We start from the raw sequence: 21,463 nt of genomic DNA, 5'->3' as shown, positions 1-21,463 counted from the left end.
GGGAATCCTTTTTCTCAAGCAATCTCCATCAAAAGTCTTTCCAGCAATTAGGGGAAGGTGACAACAAAGCATACAAAGATAACATTTAATCAGGAGGGATCGAGAGTAGGAAAGCAAATTGAAGTGGAGTTGAATGTTCATACCGCTGGGTTGTAAGCTGTCCAAGCAAAATATGAGGTGCTGTTCCTCCAATTTGCATTCGGCCTTACTCTGACAATGGAGGAGGCCCAGGACAGAAAGGTCAGAATGGGAGGGGGAGTTAAAGTGTTTGACAACCAGGAGATCATATAGGTTTAGGCAGACTGAGCGGAGGTGTTCAGCAAAATGATCACCAAGCCTGTGCTTGGTATCTTGATATATAGAAGATTAAACCTCTGTCTCAGTACCAAATTAACTTAATGCTCAAATAACGATACAAAGCATAAATGTGCAGCCAGGTAAACAGAGCCATACATGCTCGACACATTGGCATCAGACAGAGTGCCTTGTTCAGCACCTGCACCTTAACCACAACGTTGTGTGCCGCGTGCAGCTCAGCAGAAACCAAAACAAGATTATTCTGCAAACACGAGGAACTGCAGCTCAATGCTGGAATCTTGAGCAAAACAAAAAGTGCTGGACGCGGACCCAAATTATGGAGTAACTCAGCGGAACAGGCAGCATCTCTGGATAGAAGGAATGGGTGACATTTCGGGTCGAGACCCTTCCTCAGTGAGACTGTTCTTCAGAGTTCATCTAGTCAATGACTTCATCAGAGTCTCAGTCTGAAAAAGGGTCTTGATCCGAGATGTCACCCATTCCTTCTCTCCAGAGATGCTGCCCATCCCGCTGGGTTACTTCAGCTTTTTGTGTCTATCTTCGGTGTAAACCAGCATCTACAGTTCTTTCCTACACAAGTGCTGGAGGTACTCAGCGGGTCTGGCAACATCTGGAGAGGGACACAAAAAGCTGGAGTAACTCAGCGGGACAGCAGCATCCCTGGAGAGAAGGAACGGGTGACATTTCAGGTTGATCTTCAGTTCAAACAAGCTTCTGCAGTTCCTTCATGTAGCATCTGGAGAGGGAATGGACAGGCAATGTTTCAGGTCGGGTCCCTTTTTCGGGCTTTGTATTATCGTGCATTGGTTTGGATTTTAACTTGCAGAATCCAATCGGCCTAGCTCATTAAATACATTATACAAATGGCTATTTTCATTGTTTATTTTAAATATTCAGTTACAAGAGAAAACATAGATTGATATATATATTACCGAAAGTCATTAAGATGCATTCTTTCTGAAGTTTAAGGCATTGAATGTAATTTTTAGTATGTTTGCAAAGCTTACGTTAATTTAAATTGAACAAAAGGTTATTGGTTAAATTCCCCGTGATCCTAAATACAGAAAACACCCAAGAAATAATATGATCCGTTGGGAAATCAGTTTGCTGACAACTCAGCACTGGCTATTTTGTTTACTTCTTATGTTGATAAGAAAACTAGTTACTGCTAACACATCATAAAGAGACTGCATTCAGTTCGTGTTCGCTTTTGGAAGAGTCTCAAGAGTATTCCTGGAGGTTGCTGAAAGGAAAACAGAAAACACATCAACAGCCTCTAACGTGGATGTTATCATGAGAACATATATGGTGCCATTGCGATTCAGCAGTTTTTACTGGAAATGTTCACCACTACATAAAATGCAGGAGGCTAGTGAGTCAAAAGGTCATAAGGGATAGGAGCAGATTTAAGCCATCAAGTCATGTTGCAACTTTATAAAACTTTGTGTAGGAAGGAACTGCAGATGCTGGACTTTGACCTTGTCTACTCATCTGGACATCCGCAGCAGCGGGTGCGGAGGGTTGAGGTCCGGACCACGGGGGAAAATGGAGGAGGACTGGCTAAATGTTGTGCATTCCACCACAGTGGTGGATGTTTGTGTTAAATTTTTATTGTGGTTTTTGTGTATTCTTTTTCATTGTACCGCTGCTGGCAAATTCATACACATAAAGTGCAAATGACGAATAAAACTGATTGATTGGTTTAGTTAGGCAGCATTTGGAGTATATTGTACATTTTTGGTTGCCCCATTACAGGAAGGATGTGGAGGCTTTGGAAAGGGTGCAGAACGGGTGTACTAGAATGTTGCATGGATTAGAGGGTACTAAATATAAAGAGAGATTGGCCAAACATGGATTATTTTCTTTGGAGCATCGGAGGTTGAGGGGAGACCTGTTAGAAGTAGTGAGAGGTAGTGATAGGGTAGACTGTCAGAAGACCTTTTTCCCAGAGCGGAAATATCAAAGCAAGAGGCCATAGCTTTAGGGTCAGTGGGAGAAAGTTTAAGGCAGATATGTGAGGCAAGTTTTATTACACAAGAGTTTGATAGGTGCCTGGAACCCACTACCAGGGGTAGAGATGGAAGCAAATATGATTGTAGCAGATAACGGGCATTTAGAAAGGCATATGTACATGGAGGGAATGGTGGGATACGGATCACATGCAGCCAAAGGAGAGTAGTTTAGCTTGTCATCATGTGCGCCACAGACATTGTGGGTCGAAGGGTTTGTTCCTCTGCTGCACAGTTTTATCGGGAGAAAAGGAGTAGGTGAGGTTTCGGGACGAGACCATTCTTCAGACTGAAGAAGGGTCTGGACCCGAAACGTCACCTATTCCTTTTCTCCAGAGTTGCTGTCTGACTCACTGAGTTACTTCAGCTTTTTTGTGTTTATTTTCGGTTTAAACCAGCATCTGCAGTTCCTTCCTACACTGTACAGTTTTATGTTCTATGGTACCTCAACAGGGAGCTTTGTTATTCCTGTGGGTGGAAATTAAGAGTAAGTTGGCAAAGGGTTGGCATGGGAACATGGCACTGAAGAGGATTGGGCGAGGTCAATAAGACTAGAACAACTATCTCACAGAATGCTAGGATGGGTTTACAATTGCAATGTTGGACAAGGTCGTCGGAGCTGTCAGTGCAATGAGCCAGTCATCACACTGCAGTGGCAATAATGAAGAAATGGCTGAAAAAATAGAGCAGGGATGGATTATAAATAAATCCAGATGTAAGAAATAAAGGGAAGAACAGAGGGAGCCAGAGTGATGGTTAAGAAGTGGAGTGAGGAAATGGAACATAATGTGCGAGCATTTCAGGCGACATCTATGGGGGTGTCAAAAATAAATTGCAAAGATTCAAGAAGATAGCTAGGGAGAGGTAGAATGCCTAAAAATGCATAAAGTCCTCTTCATGTGTTATAATAATTCTGTGCTTTAAAGAAGGTTGAAACTAAGCATGTGTAACTAACACTTTACTGCAGTCTACTTTAGTCAAATTCTATCCCCTATTATCAAAGGACAAATGGTAGTTGTAAAACAATAACATGAGGTTAAAATGGTCACAAGACATTTGCTTATTTGTAAATGGGAAGGAATTGGGCTGTGTTTATAGATCTGTCTTTCAAAGGTGCATGATTTTATAATTGTTATAAGACCATTCGAGAGGAAGGAAAAATGGTTAGTGTCTGCCACAGTAAACAACACAACAAAGGAAGATTCCGTATATAAGTAGATGAATCTTTGTTCGTTGAGCAATCTCCTAGATTGCTCCCAGTGATCACTGTATTTGACAATAAAGTCTTGATTGTCTTGCCCAATCATGTGTTTAACGTTTTCTTGAACTAGGGAAATGGACAGTCAATGTTTCGGGTCAGGACCCTTCATCTGAACTGAAGAAGTAGAGGGGAAGTGGCCAGTATAAAGAGGTGAGGGAAAGGGTGGGGCAAGAGCTGCCAGTGATAGGTGGATACAGGTGAGGAGGGGTTGACGGCAAAACTGCAGGAACTTGAACCTGCACGTCTTTGAAACGTGGAAGCACACGAAGCATGGTCACTGTGGATGCAAGTCCACACAGACCCACACACACATACACACAGCACACACTCACATTGAACACACACACACACACAGAACACACACACACACACACACACAATTTCTCTGCCTCAGGGGGCGGTGGAGGCACACACTAAATACACACACACACACACACAGCCATGACACACACACACACACTACACACACAGGCACACACACACACACACCACACACAACACCCCTCCACACACACACACTAACATCACATTAACTGACCACGTTGGTTCCTGACAACACCAGGCCCTAAGGCAGAGCTGGGGTGGTGTGTCTGTCCTGTTGCTTGTACACGGCACCATCAGTGCTAGCTGACCTGACCCCAAAGCCACCTGGCATAAAGCAAGTTCAGTGGAGGAAGGACCATTGCTTCTTTACAATTTTACCCCCTCCATCTATCTAGCCCCTTACTAGTGACATCAGGGAACCTGAGGAGTTCAGAGGCCAAGCCTTAGTCCCCCAGATAGAAGATAGAAGATAGAACATAGACATAGAACAGTACAGCGTAGGAATGGGCCCTTTGATCCACAATGTTTGTGCTGAACATGATGTTTAGTTAAACTAATCTAATCTGCCTGTAGATAATCCATATACCATATTCCATGCACTTCCATGTGCCTATCGAAAAGCCTCGTAAACGCCCACTTTCACGTCTGCCTCCACCACCCCTGGCAATGCGTTCCAGCCCCCCTCCACTCTTTGTGTAAACAAATGTCCCCAGCACATCTCCCTCGCATCTCACTTTCTCCTCACACCTTATAGCTGTGCTCTCTAGTGGTGGACATACCTTGCAAGCTGTGTTCTGACTCTGATGCCTCCTCTTCCCAAGCCCCCACTGCACAACACCTGTGTAAAACAAGCTTGAAATCCCCAACTGTCTGCTGCTTAAACCCAAATAAATAAAACATGAAGGAAATACCTGGACGATGGGTGTCACTGGACAGCCAGGCTTTGCTACTTAGATACAAAATCATATTGAAGGACATCTGAAGCATTGGAAGCAGCAAGAATTGAAACATTTACATACCTACTACTCCTGATCGAACATGTTCAACGATAATCGGCATCTGCAAGAAATATTGGAAGATTGAGTAAAATGTTCCTAATGGTGAATCACAGGACAACAGGAACGTAACAGCTGAATATTTTTACATTTTGAGAAATGTACAGTTTGGTAAGATTTGCATTTACATGGCATTACCATTTCCTTTAGAAACATACACTGTAACATGGAGACTAGGAGCAAACAGTGGCCATTCGGCCCTTTGCGCCTGTCTATCTATTCCATCTGATCATGGCCCATCATCCACATTCAGGATGACACAAAAAGTTGGAGTACCTCAGCGGGTCAGACTGAATCTCTGGAGAAAAGGAATTGGTGAAGTTTCGGGTCGAAGAAGAACGGCCTCGACCTGAAGCATCACCTATTCCTTTTCTCCAGAGATGCTGTCTGACCCGCTGAGTTACTCCAGCTTTTTGTGTCTATCTTCGGTTTAAACTAACATCTGCAGCTCCTTCCTACACATCCACATTCAGGATCCCGTTCCTGTTTTCTCATTATCCCTTCATCCCTCCAACCCAAAGAATAATTTAACTTTGTTGTGGATATTATTAATTATTTATATTCAACTACATCATTTTGGTAGAGAAATCCACATTCTCTGGGAGATTATAGACAATAGACAATAGGTGCAGGAGTAGGCCATTCGGCCCTTCGAGCCAGCACCACCATTCAATGTGATCACGGCTGATCATCCCCAATCAGTATCCCTGTTCCTGCCTTCTCCCCATATCCCCTGACTCCACTATTTTTAAGAACCCTATCTAGCTCTCTATTGAAAGCATCCCGAGAACCTGCCTCCACAGCCCTCTGAGGCAGAGAATTCCACAGACTCACCACTCTCTGTGATAAAAATTGTTTCCTCCTCTCCGTTCTAAATGGCTTACTTGTTATTCTTAAACTGTGGTCTCTGGTTCTGGACCCCCAACATCGGGAACATGTTTCCTGCCTCTAGCATATCCAAACCCTTAACAACCTTAAATGTTTCAATGAGATGCCCTCTCATCCTTCTAAACTCCAGAGTGTACAAGACCAGCTGCTCAATTCTCTCAGCATATGACGGGCCCGCCATCCCGGGAATTAACCTTGTAAACCTACGCTGTACTCCATCAATAGCAAGAATGTCCTCCCTCAAATTAGGGAACCAAAGTTTCTCCTCATTCGCTGCTTTAAATGGGGTGGTCCAATTTCTAGGTTGTTTCTTTGAGAGATGGTGAGAGTGATCAGAAGTTACAATCCTCCGAGCAATCTTGTGTTAAACCAGGAACACGTACCGTAGGTCAACTGGAAAACACAAACTAGTCAAAGTCACATGAGAAATAATCAAATTGGGGGGGGGTTCCTGTTCTTCTGCCAGTTTGAATCTGCTCCGAGGTATCCCAGGTTATGTTTGTACAGAAATCTGTCACTTACCACACAAAACACACGATTGTACTTTGCTGTCGTAGTATTCATTCACAGGACACGTGTAGCAACCTGTCGAGACAAGGATTCAGTGCAATTCTAAGCATTTCATAGTAGACTGTAATAGACAGCTACCTGGCAATACAGGTGGAAAATGCAGCAGGGAACCAACTCTTTATCATCCCAACACCACTCAGTGACATACAGTATCCAGTCTCAGCTGAATCCTGAATAACTGACACAAGAAATGCTGGAAGAACTCAGTCTGCTGAGCAACATCTGTGGAAAGAGAAACGTTTTGGGTCCGGGACCCTTCCCCAGAACTGGGGAATTAGTGAAGGGGCTTATGGTTTCCAAAGCAAAGCTAGTGGAGGAGCGACAAAAGATGAGACAGATAGAGATGGGTTGAGGCAGAGCAGGTGATAAGGATCATGAGGGCTGGCTTTTCATGCAATCTTTCACAGCAAGCGAGTTAAGGATGACGATGGAAGAGCAGTGTACCTGAAGTTGGAGAATTCAATGCTCATTCCAGCAGGTTGCAGTGACCAGTCGGAAGATAAGATGTTGATAAGTTCATTAGTGATAGGAGTAGAATTAGGCCATTCAGACGACCCTGCTCTGCAATCTGTCCCTTGCCATAGCCCAGGTCCTACGATCAGATTGAGTACTGCAGGAACTGGATCAATGCTTCTGATTAAACAGCAGAGTGAATCAACTATGGACCCCAGTTCAGAACTAGTTATCCAGTTAAACCTCTTACCTTCCATGTTGTTTTTCGGGAAGTCCCACAGACTGTGAGGACACATACAAGCCTGGTAACGGCTTGGATGGCCACCATTCTCCGTCAACTCCGAGCTGGTATTTTTTAGTGAATGGGTGTTATAGTATTCGCAGTAGGCAGCTGAAAGAAATTGACAGGTATCACACACTCAACTGCAGAATCCCACCGACCCAAGACCACTGACTGTGTAGCTCTCAGCTCTGTCCCTGGCCACGGGTACCTGGTAATGCTGAGGAAGGCTCTGGGTGACTGATGTGCAAAAAAACAGCACCTCTCGAGGCAGCCAATGTGGAAGAATTTGACAAATATCTGTCTCCAGTAATTTCCCACCATTTTCTTACTTTCTTAAATGGGGAATGTGTGGAGCAGAGAGACCCTGGGGCTGCAAGTGCATAGGAGGGAACAATGGGGATATAGTTCCATAAAAGTGGTGACACAGGTAGACAGGCGGGGTCAAGGAAAGAGCGTTCACGTCGTGGCCCTGTTTCCAACAATCTTTCCACCATCACGGACAAGAAGCGACAACACAGATACCATTGTCTGCAGATGCCGAGAAGTGTGTTCAGCACTGGCTGAACAACTAATATTGTGTGTGGACCCGAGAAAGAAGAAGGTAGACAGGCTGAAGAAGGCAATGGGCATGCTTGCCTTCAGTAATCCATATGTTGAGTACTGGAGTTGGGATGTGATGTTACAAGATGCCGGTAAGATCATATTTGGAGTAGAGTTGACAATTGTGGTTGTTCTGCTTTAAAGGGGATTTCATTAAACTGCAAAGGATGTTACTGGATCTAGAGGGCTTGAGTTATCAGTAGAGACTGGATAGGCTTGGACTATTTCCCCTGGAGCACTGGAGACTGAGGAGAGACCTTATAGAGGTTTCTAAAATCATGGAGGGCAATTACAAATCATATTGCCGCAGTCTTTCATCAGGATAGGGGAGTCTAAAAGTAAAAGGCATAAGTTTCAGGTGGGAGAGGAGAGATTTAAAGGGGACCTGAGGGGAAACATTTTCACACTGAGGTTGGTGGATACATGAAACAAGCTGACGGATGAAGTGATAGAATCGGGTACAATAACTGCTTCAAAGACACTTGGACACGTATATAGATAGGAAAGCTTTGGAAGGATATGAGCCAAACACAGACAAGTGTGACCAGCTTGGTTAGGTAAAACGCAAAGCGGCTAAAGTGGACTGGAAGGTAGACTATAGTAGCAGGCATTTAAAGATATATTTCACAATCTTCAGCAAATTCATATTTTACTGAGAAATATAGATTACCAACAAGGGTGATCTAGCTGGTACTAACGAAGGTTGTTCAAGATTGCAAGAAAGGCAAGGACTAGTGGAAGGCCAGAGGATTGGCCAAACATAGGCTAAATGCAGGTAAACAAGACTAGCTCCAGAGGCACCTTGGCTGGCATGATTGAGTTGGGTCGAAAGGCAGCAAGTGTGGAAGGAATAGACAGGTGATGTTTCAGTTCACACTGAGTGAGATACGTTGTGGATACATTCAGTGATTTCAGAGAGCCATGGCTTTTCCTGGATTTGCCATAACTGGTCAGTTGTATTGTCGGCTCATCCACCTGTAACACAAAACTCTGCTCTATTCTCCACAGATGCTGTTTGACCTGTTGTGTATTTTCCATACTCCCTTTTATTTCAGATTCCAATACTTTTGTTTGTATTACCGCTCTAATTGCAGGAAACAAAATCCATTACATGTCCGGGACAACTGCGATCTCCATCTATCATAGACTGTTCTCTCCAAACCTCCAAAACTTCAAATCCATTTAGTTAGACACAGAATGCTGGAGTAACCCCGCGGGACAAGCAACATCTCTGGAGGAAAGAATGGATGATGTTTCGGGTCGAGACCCTCTTCAGGCAAATCCATTTGTTTTTCTCGCAGTTCCAACTGCTGATGGAAGGTCATCAACCTGAACTGTTGACTGTTTTTCTCTTCACAGATGGTGCCTGTCCTGATGAGAGTTTCAAGCACTGGTTTTGTTTCAGTTTCAACTGGTACCTTTTTTCTGATGTTAGTGATGGCTTTAAGCTCTCTCCTTTTTGCCCTAATATGGGTTTGTTTCTGCCATAAAGGCATATTAAATATCTGGTTTCAGCACTTCACGGTCATAGAGCCTTGGAGTTATACAGTAACAGGCCCTTTAGTTCAACTCGATCATGACAAACGAGGTGCTATAAGATCTTTGGGCAGGACCTACACAGTGAACGGTAGGGCTCTGGGAAGTGTTGTAGAGCAGAGGGATCTAGTAAAGCAAATGCATGGCTCCTTGAAGGTGGAGCCGCAGGTAGATTGGGTGGTCAAAAAGGCTTTAGCCACATTTGCCTTCATCAGACAGAGTATTGAGTATAGAAGTTGGGAGGTCCTGTTGCAGTTGTATAAGACATTGGTGAGGCCACATTTAGAGTATTGTGTTTAGTTCTGGGCACCATGTTACAGGAAAGATATTTTCTAGCTGGAAAGCGTACAGAGAAGATTTACGAGGATGTTTCCAGGACTAGAGGGTCTGAGATAGGGAGAGTTGAAACAGAAACATAGAAAAATAGGTGCAGGAGTAGGCCATTCGGCCCTTCATGTCAGCACTGCCATTCAATACGATCATGTCTGATCATCTAAAGTCAGGACCCTGTTCCAGCTTTTTCCTCATATTCCTAGATTCCTTAAGCCCTAAGAGCTAAATCTCTCTTGAAAACATCGAATACAAATCAAACCCTCTCTTGAAAACATTGAGTAGGCTGAGACTCTATTCCTTGGAGCGCAGGAGGATGAGGGGTGATCTTATAGAGGTGTATAAAATCATGAGAGGAATAGATCAGGTAGATGCACACAGTCTCTTGCCCAGAGTAGGTGAATTGAGAACCATAGGGTATAGGTTTGTGAAGGGGAAAAGATTTTTAAATGATTTAACTAATTCAAGAAAAACTCACAACATAAGTCAATAGGAGTTCTATGGAGTAACTTTTTCATATAAACGGTGGTGGGGCATGGAACAAGCTGCCAGAGGAGGTAGTTGTGGCATGGACTACCCCAATGTTTAAGAAACAGTTACACTAGTACAGCATAGGACAGGTTTGGAGGGATATGGGCTAAATGTGGGCAGGTGGGTCTAGTGTAGCTGGGACGTGTAGGCAAGTTGGGCCGAAGGGCCTGTTTCCACATTGTATCACTTTATGACGCTGTGACTCTATAATAGTCCCAACTTCTCTACTCAATATCCTAACTGCTGAAGGCCAATGCACTGACCGCTCTCTTGACCACCCTATCTAGCTGTGTCGTCACTTTCAGAGAACTATGGAGCTGCACTCCTGGTCTACATATAAACAAGTGCAGAGAAGAACCAAATTTTGCGGAGTTGTTGAAAGGTTTGAAATAATCATTGTACTTGAAGGGGAAGATATTTAGAGATCTGGGCGGAGGGAAATGGGATTGATTTAGCAAAGAAAGGAGGGAAGGTCAGGTTTTCTTCCACATTCATGACTGGACATACTGAGAGAATGGGGCATCAACACAGTCAATGGCTTCTACAACTCCAAGGTACCAAAACTTTTTAAGTGTTTGGGGACCATTTATCAACCATCTCAAAGTCCAATAATATCATAATTTCATATTATCTGCAGTGATGTAGTCCTGTGACCTTTACTTCTGCTTTTGCAATGCATGACTGTGTAGCACCATGTGGATTGTACCAATACTGTTATGTCTGGCGGCTTTGTTTTATTATTATTATTTTTTTTAAATTATTTTTTTTTTCCTTCCTTTTTTTTCCTGTTGTCTTTTTCAGTTTTTATTTATTTATTTTTTTGTTTGTTTTGTTTGTTTTGTTAAAAAATTGTATAAAATAATAATAAATATTAAAACGAACACAGTCAATGGCGATAACTTGAGTAAATCCCAGCAATATGTTTTTAATTGCTATGTTAAGAGCAAATTTTTAAATGATTTAACTAATTCAAGAAAAACTCACAACATAAGTCAGGGGTTCTCCAGTTGATACAGACACCAGCATCCAAACAGGCTTTAGCGTAGACTGCAATGGCTCCACAAAGGCATTCACAGTCTCCGAAAATATCACATCCGCATGTCGTCTGTACACAGCTTTCATAATAGGGAACTCGATAAACCTAACGGTAGAAAGAGAGGAGAAAGCTACAACTGTAGTCCGTGAAGAACCCTGAATGTGGTGTCCAGTTTTTTACCATTCAATCAGATTTCACCTTCAACTATCACAAGCTGCTCTGGTGGCACACAGTGTTATTTTACGATTTTGACTACAAAACCTTGAAATCACTGCATTGGGAAACGATAAAAGACAATGAAATTCAGAATTAGGCCAAAAAGCCCAGTAAGTGAGCTTGTTACAATCTATTGGGAACACATTAGTTACATCCATTCCATGAGTTGAGGTGAAATGTCTGCTTCATTGATGTGGAATATCAATATCTAGAAGCAGCACGTTGAGGGTTGCAGACAGTTAGTTAAATGCAGGCACCAAGTACTGATTAGGAGTCTGATGAGGACAAAAGGGATAAGTTGCAATAAAATGGACAGGATCAGTCTGCAGAAGAATGGTGTGCCTCTGCCCCATCCTGGATGGTGCCTTTACCCAAGAGTTGATGTCTACACCAGAAAGGATTTGCCTGTCATCTGCTTCCCTCTCATTCTGTGGAATCGGAGGGTTTTGGGCAAGCTTTGCTCATTGGAGTGCACTTTGATACTTGTGGGCATGTCCACAGACCCACCGAGGGATAGTCCGGCTGACACTGTAGTGCAGAGGGAATGCCGCACTGCTGGGGATGTTACGGTCCAAAGCAATGGATAAAAAGGCAGAGTGCTGTTCCCTTTCATAAACTGACTCATGGAAATGTCCCAGAACAAATTGATTAGCTGAATACTAAATCTAATCAATATTTGCACCTTAAAGATCAGATCTTCCAGTTATCAATCTGAGACCCATTGGAAATATTTGCCCATTGGATGAACTGCACATTCCCCAACATTGCCCTAAATATAAACACCGAGATGTCTGTTTGTCATCACCATATTTACATGTGCTGGCCACAATTGGTGTGTAAATTTTGTGAGGGTGAGAAATGTGTGTGAACCCAGTATTTCTGTCCTTGGACCCAACCTAGAGCTCAGAAAGCTCAGGAGATCTCCCTGAGGAAAAGATATTGCAGATCTAATTATATCCAAATTTGAGCAAATGGGAGAATAACATTGTCTGCTCTCTTCCTCAATTCCCTTCATCTTAATCCAGGTGAATGCTGCACAGAGCCAATGCTGACAAAAGTAGCCAACTGTTTTAGAACCAGTCAGATGCAATCCTTAACCTTTTCTGCACCATGACCATTACAACTTAGGTGATGCACGCTGTGACACAACAGCATTGGCGACACGGTGGTGCAACGGTAGAGTTGCTGCCTAACAGCACCAGAGACCCGGGTACGATCCTGACTGTGGGTACTGTCTGTGTGGAGTTTGTACACTCTCCCTGTGACCGCGTGGGTTTTCTCCGGGAGCTCTAGTTTCCTCTTACACTCCAAAGACGTACAAGTTTGTAGGTTAATCTGCTTCGGTAAAAATGGTAAATTGTCCCTTGTGTGTAGGATAGTGTAACTGTATGGGGTGATTGCTGGTCAGCACGGACTCAGTGGGCGAAAGTCCTGTTTCCGTGCTGTATGCCTAAACTAACACTAAGCACCGATAGCGATGTAATGGCTTTCACTTCAAGCGGACAGTTCAAATCCTTCATCCCCACTTCTAATGGGTTTGATGCAATGGATATTTTTAAGGCAGAGATAGATAGATTTTTGAATAGTATGGGCATTAGGGGTTATGGGGAGAAGGCAGTAGAATGGGGTTAGGAGAGATAGATCAGCCATGATTGAATGGCGGTGTAGACTTGATAGGCAGAATGGCCTAATTCTGCTCCTATCATTTATGACCTTATGATGCAATCTTTTCAAATCCCACTCCATATTTTCAGAGCATGAACATACATTTTAATACATTTGCTCAATGCTTACTCTGCCAGGGACATTATTTATTTTCTACTTCACCATGTGAAACCTCTGCAGAGAGACCGCCGTATCCCATTGACTGGCATAATATACATTTTGAGCATATTTTCAACTGTTTATCTGCTTAGCATCAGCACTGAGAGGCACTCACCAGATTGTGGCATGTCTTGAAGGTGTCACTGTGAATTATTTGGCACTGCTTTTCTGCCCAGGACAGACGATACGGGTTCAAATCACATGGATGTAGAACTTCAGTCACGTCTTGACATAGTGGCTCTTCCTTCCAAGTGTTTGCAAACTCAAGTGCATTGGAGGCTAAATATTGGCTCCGCGTTATAAAATCATCACCTATGTCCCCGTTGAAGTTACCGCAGAGTCCGCACAGCGAAAGCTGAGAAGTGCAAGAGCATTTCCACTTAGGTGAGCATGGGCACATCAGGCTGTTCAGATCATTTGGAAACATTTCGGTACATAAATGAAACCCATTCTGGTTTAAGGTAAATTGCGGTTGACTAACTAAAAGACTACTATCTAATTAAACATTATCTAATGGAGTCTCACAAGCAAACAGTCTGAAGAAGGGTCCTGACGTGAAATGTAATTAGAGGACATTTCTGGTCACGTACTGACTGTCAGACAGATGGTGGGCGGCTGGAGAGAGATTGGTCAAGCTGGGGCAAAACTGGATGTTGCTCCACCTGTGGATAGATGTGTGTTCTAGATGTTTTGGGAGCACTAGACATAAAAGTGCAGACAGTTGGATCTTCTAAAGAGCACCAAAGCCTCTACTTCCTGAGAAGGCTTAGTAAGATTGGCGGGTCCCCAACAACCCTCACCATCTTCTACAGATGCGCTGAAGAAAGCATTTTATCGGGATGCATCACAGCCTGGTTTGGGGACAGCTCCTTCCAGGACCGCAAGAAATTGCAACAAATTGTGGACGCAGCCCAGGCCAATCTCCCTTCCATTGACTCCATTTATACCACACACTGCCTTCGCTAGGCCAGCAGCATAATCAAGGACAAGTCGCACCCTGGCCATTCCCTCTTCTCCCCTCTCCCATCAGGTATAGAAGTGTGCGGACCGTTTCTTCCCAGCTGTTATCAAGCAACTGAACCATCCTACCACAACCAGAGAGCAGTCCTGAACTACTATCTACCTCATCAAGGCACATTGGACTATCTTTGATCGGACTTTACAGGCATTACCTTGCACTAAAGGTTATTCTTTTATCATGTATCTGTACACTGTGAATGGCTTGATTGTAATCATGTATTGTCTTTCCACTGACTATTTAGCATGAAACAAAAGCTTTTCACTTTACCTCGGTACACTTGACAATAAACTAAAACTGAAATACATGATTACAATTGAGTCATCCACAGTGTACAGATACATGATTAAGGCAATAACGTGAATAACGTTTAGTGCAAGATAAAGTCCAGTAAAGTCCGATCAAAGATAGTCCGACGGTCTCCAATGAGGTAGATAGTAGCTCAGGACAGCTCTCCAGTTGTTAGTACTTCCGTCTGCCCCTCATTCTTTGCCTGTGTTGACAGTATTCACTTCCAGCTATAAATGATATAAACGTGCAGAAGCTGGGGACAGAGCAGAAGAACAAGTATTTTCTTAGTCCAGTGGAATCCACATTCCTGTCCTGCAACTAAAATATAAAATATCAATAATCAGAACGTCCTCAGTATATTGAAACAGTCAACGTTTCAGGCACTATTCACAACCTGTTCGTACCATGCATTGTAAATGGCTTGACCCACTTTCCCGAGTTATTCACGAATTCTCCCGAGTTTTCAAACTCGCAGAATGTTCGTAACAAGTCCGTGGATATATTGTAGCGGCTCGTTATGCCAGCCGTAGGTTACTCGGGGCTATTTTTTTTACTTGTGGACATTTTTCATCAGGCTGGTAAAAAACGTCCCGACTTACCTGATGCCCTGAGTACCCACGACTGGCATAACGAGCCGCTACGATATATCCACGGACTCCTACGGACTCGTTACGAACATTCTGCGAGTTGGAAAACTTGGGAGAATTTGTGAATAACTCGGGAAAGTGGGACAGGCCCTTAAGGCAATATATTCCACCAATCACAGCTGTTGTGTTCGAACACTGATTCAGACTCATCCAGATGAACAACCGAAGAAATGACCAGGAGGCATCCCTAGTTTACCTGCTGCATCCTGGTGAAACGGATGAATGTATTTGTGTTCTTGTTCCACAATAGTTGCAGAAGGTGACCACCAGGGAGCACACACTCAAAGGACAGGTACAGTGGGTTGATGTGGATGCGAAACCTGTCAGCTGCTGCTTCCGGCGTTACCTTGTAGGTTCCATCTGCCATTTCTATCAGAACATCCTGGAACAAAGGAGGTGGTATTGGTATGGGTTTAGTATCGTCACATGAGGTACGGTAAAAAAACTTTGTGTGGGCTGCTATCCAGGCAGATCACACCATGCATGAGTACAACAGGTAGTGGAAGAAAAAAATGGAAAGTGTGTAGAATTTTGTGTTAAAGCTACAGAGAAGGTGCAGGCTAACAAAATGTTAGATTAGATTAGATTGTATATTCTTATTGTCACGTGTGACAAGTGAGATATTCTGAGTCATCATGTAAAGGGCGCTGGCAGAGTTACAAGTACCCCTTTTTTTTACCCCAATGATCCGCCCTCCCCCCTAAGTTCTCATCGCCAACCCCCCCCCCCCCGCACCTAGCCCCTTGTCGTACTCAACGGCCCCGCCACACCGGGTCCCCCCCTTCTGTTTTCTACAGCCCTCCGCTCTGGGGCCCCCCCTGTTCAAGGGCTGCAACAAGTTTGTTGGGAGATCAGAAACATCAGAGACATCCTGAGTTAATGAGAAGGTAGACAAAAATGTTGGAGGAATTCAGCGGGTGAGGCAGCATCTTTGGAGAGAAGGAATAGGCGACGTTTCGGGTCGTGACCCTTCTTCTGACAGTTGTTGGGGGGATGGGAAAAAGAAAGGAAGAGGCGGAGACAGTAGGCTTGTGGGAGAGCTGGGAAGGGAGAGGGGAAGGAGGGCAAGGACTATCTAAAATTAGAGAAGTCAATGTTCAGACCGCTGGGGTGTAAACTACCCAAGCAAAATATGAGGTGTTGTTCCTCCAATTTGCACTGGGCCTCACTCTGGCAATGGAGGAGGCCCAGGATATAGAAACATAGAAACATAGAAAATAGGTGCAGGAGTAGGCCATTTGGCCCTTCGAGCCTGCACCGCCATTGAATATGATCATGGTTGATCACTCAACTCAGTATCCTGTACCTGCCTTCTCTCCATACCCCCTGATCCCTTTAACCACAACGGCCACATTTAACTCCTTCTTAAATATAGCCAATGAACTGGCCTCAACTACCTTCTGTGGCAGAGAATTCCACAGATTCACCACTCTCTGTGTGAAAAAAGATATTCTCATCTCGGTCCTAAAAGACTTTCCCCTTATCCTTAAACTGTGACCCCTTGTTCTGGACTTCCCCAACATCGGGAACAATCTTCTTGCATCTAGCCTGTCCAACCCCTTAAGAATTTTGTAAGTTTCTATTAGATCCCCACTCAATCTTCTAAATTCCAGCGAGTACAAGCCAAGTCTATCCAGTCTTTCTTCATATGAAAGTCCTGCCATTCCAGGAATCAGTCTGGTGAACCTTCTCTGTACTCCATCTATGGCAAGAATGTCTTTCCTCAGATTAGGAGACCAAAACTGTACGCAATACTCCAGGTGTGGTCTCACCAAGGCCCTGTACAATTGCAGTAGAACCTCCCTGCTCCTATACGCAAATCCTTTTGCTATGAATGCTAACATACCATTCGCTTTCTTCACTGCCTGCTGCACCTACATGCCTACTTTCAATGACTGGTGTACCATGACATCCAGGTCTCATTGCATCTCCCCTTGTCCAAATCGGCCGCCATTCAGTTCACAGTCTACTTTCCTGTTCTTGCCACCAAAGTGGATAACCTCACATTTATCCACATTATACTGCATCTGCCATGCATTTGCCCACTCACCCAGCCTATCCAAGTCACCTTGCAGGACAGAAATGTCGGATTCGGAATGGGAGGGGGAGTTGAAGTACTGAGCCACCAGGAGAACAGGTTGGTTAGTGCGAAGTGAGCGGAGGTGTTGGGCGAAGCGATCGCCGAGCCTGCGCTTGGTCTCACCGATGTAGAGAGGTTATGAGAGGACTGTTCAAGAGTCTGATAACAGCAGGGAAGAGGTTGTTCATGAATTGGCCAATGAGAGAAAGAGAGTTTCCAAAAAGCAAAATCACTGCAGATATTCAAATCTAAAATAAATTCAATAATTCTGTAGTTATGTCATTAAACTGGAAAGATTGTAAAGAAGATTTACAACAACCAGTAAGGCTCTGGAGAGAAGGAATGAGTGATCTTTTGGGTCAACACCTTCAGACTGAGGGGAGGGGAGAGGGAGACACAGAGATAAGGAAGGGTAAGGTGTAAAAAGAGGTGCGAGAGAACAAAGGCAATGGTGATCATGGGAAATGTTGAATGGACAATGGCCAAATGTGGGCAAATAGGGCAAGCTTAGATGGGGCATCTTGGTCTGCATGGACGAGTTGGGCCAAAGGGCCATTACTGTGCTGAATGATTCTATGACTCCGTGAGATACTCAGGAGGTTACTGCAGCTTCAAGGCAGGAAGAAATGTTAACTCTGGTTGTTTGCTTTTCACCTGGTTAAATTTCCACAACTTGTTTTTTCTTATGAGGGAGAGAGAGAGAGAGATTGAGCTGGAGAGAGTAAAAGAGACAGGCTCACCATCAAGGGAGAGCTGGATGCAGGAGTTACTCAGGTGAGTGTGAAGTGGTCACTAACCAGCACAGGGGAGCTAGAAAAGTGAGCAGGGAGCGCGTGGGTCAGAGCGGCAGTGAGATGGTGAAGAGCCAACTATCCCAGTGAGACGGTGAGGGAGAAGGGGATGCTCCATGACCCAGTGAGTGATGGTGACCAGGGAGGGGAAGCTGGAACCCAGCAGAGAGACTGAAGGAGGGAGGTGGCCTGACCCAGCACAGAGAACTGCCAATGACCCGATCCCCCCCTCCTCTACTAATGGCACCTCTGCAACTCCTGCAGCAACTGCACACCCTCGCAATGTTGGCAGCTCCCCTGCAGTGACTGTACCTCCCCTGCAGTTACTGCACCGCCCCCACAGTAACTCCGCCTCCCTCAAAAGGTCTGTACCACCCCCACAGTAATTTGATTTGATTTAGTTTTTTGAGGGGATAATAAAGATTGATGAGGGTAAGGCAGTGGATGTGGTCTACATGAACTTTCATAAAGCATTTGACAAGGTCCCTCATGGTAGACTGATCCAAACAATCGCATGGGATCTCCAAAATGGGATCTGATCCAAAATTACATTGGTCATAGTGTAAGGGCACTTTTCTGACTGAGTTATGGTGTTCTGCAGGATCAGTGCTAGGACCTATGTTGCTGTGATGTGTTTAAAAAAGATTTGGACAAAAACATAGTTGGATGAATTAAAAAGTTTATAAAAGTATATATAATTATGAGAGGTAGAGATATGGCAGATAAAATCAGTTTCCCGGGGTAGGAGTGTCTAAGACAAGAGGGGATAGGTTTAAGGTTAAAGAGGTAAAGTTTAAAAGGGATGTGTGGGGCAGGTTTTTTTTACACAGAGTGGTGGGCGCCTGGAACACGCTGCCAGGGTTGGTGGTGAAGGCAGATACAGGAGTGGCATTTAGGGGCATATGAATGCTCAAGGAATGGAGGGGTATAGGTCATGTGCAGACAGATGAGATTAGTTTAGTTTGGTATCACGTTCAGCATAGCTGTTTTAGGCTTAAGAGTCTTATTCCCCTGCTGCACCTTTCTATGTTCCATGTTCCATGACATGAGAAATGGAGAGTGAGGAAAGTTGCCAAAGGGTTCAGCAGGATAGATAGCAGTTAGAAATATAGGAAGAGAAACAACTGATGGAGTTTCTCTACACAAGCGTGAGGTGTTGCACTTTGGGAAGAAAAATGTAAGAGGAAAATATACCTTAAATGGCAGGATTCTTAGAAGCATTGACGTAGAGGTGAACCTTGGAGTTCAAGGCCATTGGTAACACAAGTAGATATGGTGGTAAAGAATGCATATTGCATGCGTGCCTTCATCAGTCGGGGTATTGAGTACAAAGGTCATGTTGTCGGTATCTAACTCATTGGTTTGGTGTATTGCGTGCAGTTCTCATTGCCCTATTGCAGAAACAAGGTGGAGGTTTGGAAAGGGATCAGTAGAAATTCAACCAATGATGCCTGGATTGGTCAGCATTAGCTAAGTAAAGTGTCATTGTCAAAAGGAGAGGTTGTAAAAGCTCAGATTGGTGTCATTGGAGGCCGAGGATGACCGGGTAGAGGTATATGGAGTTCTGGGAAGCGTGGATAAGGTGGACATTCTGACAATCCTGCATACCCGCCACCCATCACCTGTTGCCATTATGTACCAAGAGTAGGTTGCCATTAAGGAGCTGAAAGCAAGTTTTGGCCAATGACGAGGCCTGAGCCAAGGCCCTGTCCCTTCAGCAGTCACATCCAGGCAATGTAGCACAGAATGTGAGCATCCAGAGGAACAGATCCATCACTGAGATTGCCAGCGATAGGGGGTTTGTGGGGTGTGGGGGACTTTGATATAGTACAAACAACACAAAGTGCAGGAGTGGGCCATTCGCCCCTTGCTACTGTTTTAGGTTTCAATGAGAGCACGGCTGATATTTTACCTCGGCTGTACTTTACTGTACTAACCGTTTGATCCAGCATTTAATTTCCCAAAATCCAAAATTTGATCCATCTTTCAACATGTTGTTGACTGAACTGCCCATCTTTGAATATATTACTGACTCAACTCCCCAGCTCTCAATGAGTGTGAATTTCAAAGACTCACCACCCCTGGATAAAGGACTTCCTTTACATCCAATGGATGTGATGTCTCGCCTACTGTAGGTGGGTTTGTCCAGCTCTAGGTGGTGGTTTGCTGCCCCATGAGGAATATTATATTACAACATCACACCTTTACCTCAATGTAGATCTTTATTGCTCTGGAGCAGGTCACACCCGACTGGCCGCAAATAACGTTTTCTGAAACAATCTTAAAGTTTGGATGGGTTTCGTTTGCGCAGCACGAGTCCTGAAAGCCCAAATAACAGCGGTCAGTTAAACCGTTGCAGGCGGCAATGAGTAAATCTGAAATGAAGGTTCACCGATGACCCAGGGGTGGCTGGACCTGTTACCTGAACTAAAGTATATTCGCAGTTGCCGTTGAAGATAAATTTCTTGCCGTCAAAGGTGGTCACGTGGCCCTCTCCGTGAATGACGCAAGTGGCGGGGCAGTGCACGTTTTCGGTGCACTTCCATTTTCCAACAAGGCAGATGCTATTGAGGAGGAAGAAGAGCAATCATGAAACGATCGTGTGGGCCCGCATTGGAAGATCAGCCATGATCATGATGCATAGCAAAGCTGCATGGAAAGGGGCCAGATAGCCCTTGCAGAGGACAGTCATCCAGAGGTTTCTCCTGTGTTCATATACAGAGCATAGTATTTTACTTATTACTTTTTGTTGTTCGCTTTCAGCGCCTCTTTCTATTGTTTGGTGGCCAGCGGAAACAAGTGGATGAGAAGCCTGCAACAATGACCACGAATGAAGTTTCCCAAAATATGTTGAGGATGAAATCAGGTTTGGAGATTCTCCATAAGCTGTCTAACATTCTGGCCCAGTGCATCTGGGTTCCGGCACCATGGTGCAGCAGCAGACCTGCCACCTCATAGCACCAGAGACCCGGGTTCAATCCAGACTATGGGTGCTGTCTGTTCAGAGTTTGTATGTTCTCCCTGAGACCGCGTGGATTTTCTCTGGGTGCCCCGCTTTCCTCACACATTCCATAGACATGCAGGATTGTAGGTTAACTAGCTTATGTAAACTGCCCCAATACTGTAAATATACAATAAATATTCTACGTAAACTGGATCATGATAGTTCAAAAATCAAATTACGCGGTGCACTCTTAGTAATGCAAAGTCCATAATTGTCTGATGCTGAGTTAGGGTTGTGGTTAGGGTTGGCAAGGGTGGTTCAGGTCTTGATGTTTGATGGAGAGATGCTGTTATGAACTTGGCAGTAATGGCTCTCAGGCTCCTGCATCTTCTTCCTGATTGTGGCAGTGAGATGAAAGGGTTGCCAGGAGTCTGTTGGTCTTTGGTGATTTTAGCCAG

The 21,463-nt window shown here is 44.3% G+C and overlaps 1 protein-coding gene across 1 annotated transcript in view; it reads right to left on the bottom strand.

Moving 5' to 3' along the window:
- Positions 1–1,194: 1,194 nt before the first annotated feature.
- LOC129705932 (mucin-6-like) overlaps positions 1,195–21,463 on the bottom strand; it is a 143,243-nt gene continuing 122,974 nt past the window's right edge. The window contains exons 29-37 of the mRNA XM_055649861.1: positions 20,484–20,625; positions 20,270–20,380; positions 15,387–15,572; positions 13,350–13,589; positions 11,143–11,299; positions 7,129–7,269; positions 6,378–6,440; positions 4,932–4,971; positions 1,195–1,561 (exon numbers count right to left, since the gene is read on the bottom strand). Coding sequence (XP_055505836.1) covers positions 4,955–4,971; positions 6,378–6,440; positions 7,129–7,269; positions 11,143–11,299; positions 13,350–13,589; positions 15,387–15,572; positions 20,270–20,380; positions 20,484–20,625 — 1,057 coding nt within the window. The 3' untranslated portion in view covers positions 1,195–1,561; positions 4,932–4,954. The remainder of the gene's footprint in view (positions 1,562–4,931; positions 4,972–6,377; positions 6,441–7,128; positions 7,270–11,142; positions 11,300–13,349; positions 13,590–15,386; positions 15,573–20,269; positions 20,381–20,483; positions 20,626–21,463) is intronic.

The sequence above is a fragment of the Leucoraja erinacea genome, chromosome 18 (genome assembly GCF_028641065.1).
Source record: "Leucoraja erinacea ecotype New England chromosome 18, Leri_hhj_1, whole genome shotgun sequence".
NCBI classification, from domain to species: Eukaryota; Metazoa; Chordata; class Chondrichthyes; order Rajiformes; family Rajidae; genus Leucoraja; species Leucoraja erinaceus.
Note: the sequence above shows the minus strand (reverse complement) of the source record. Positions and strands in the feature narration are given on the sequence as shown.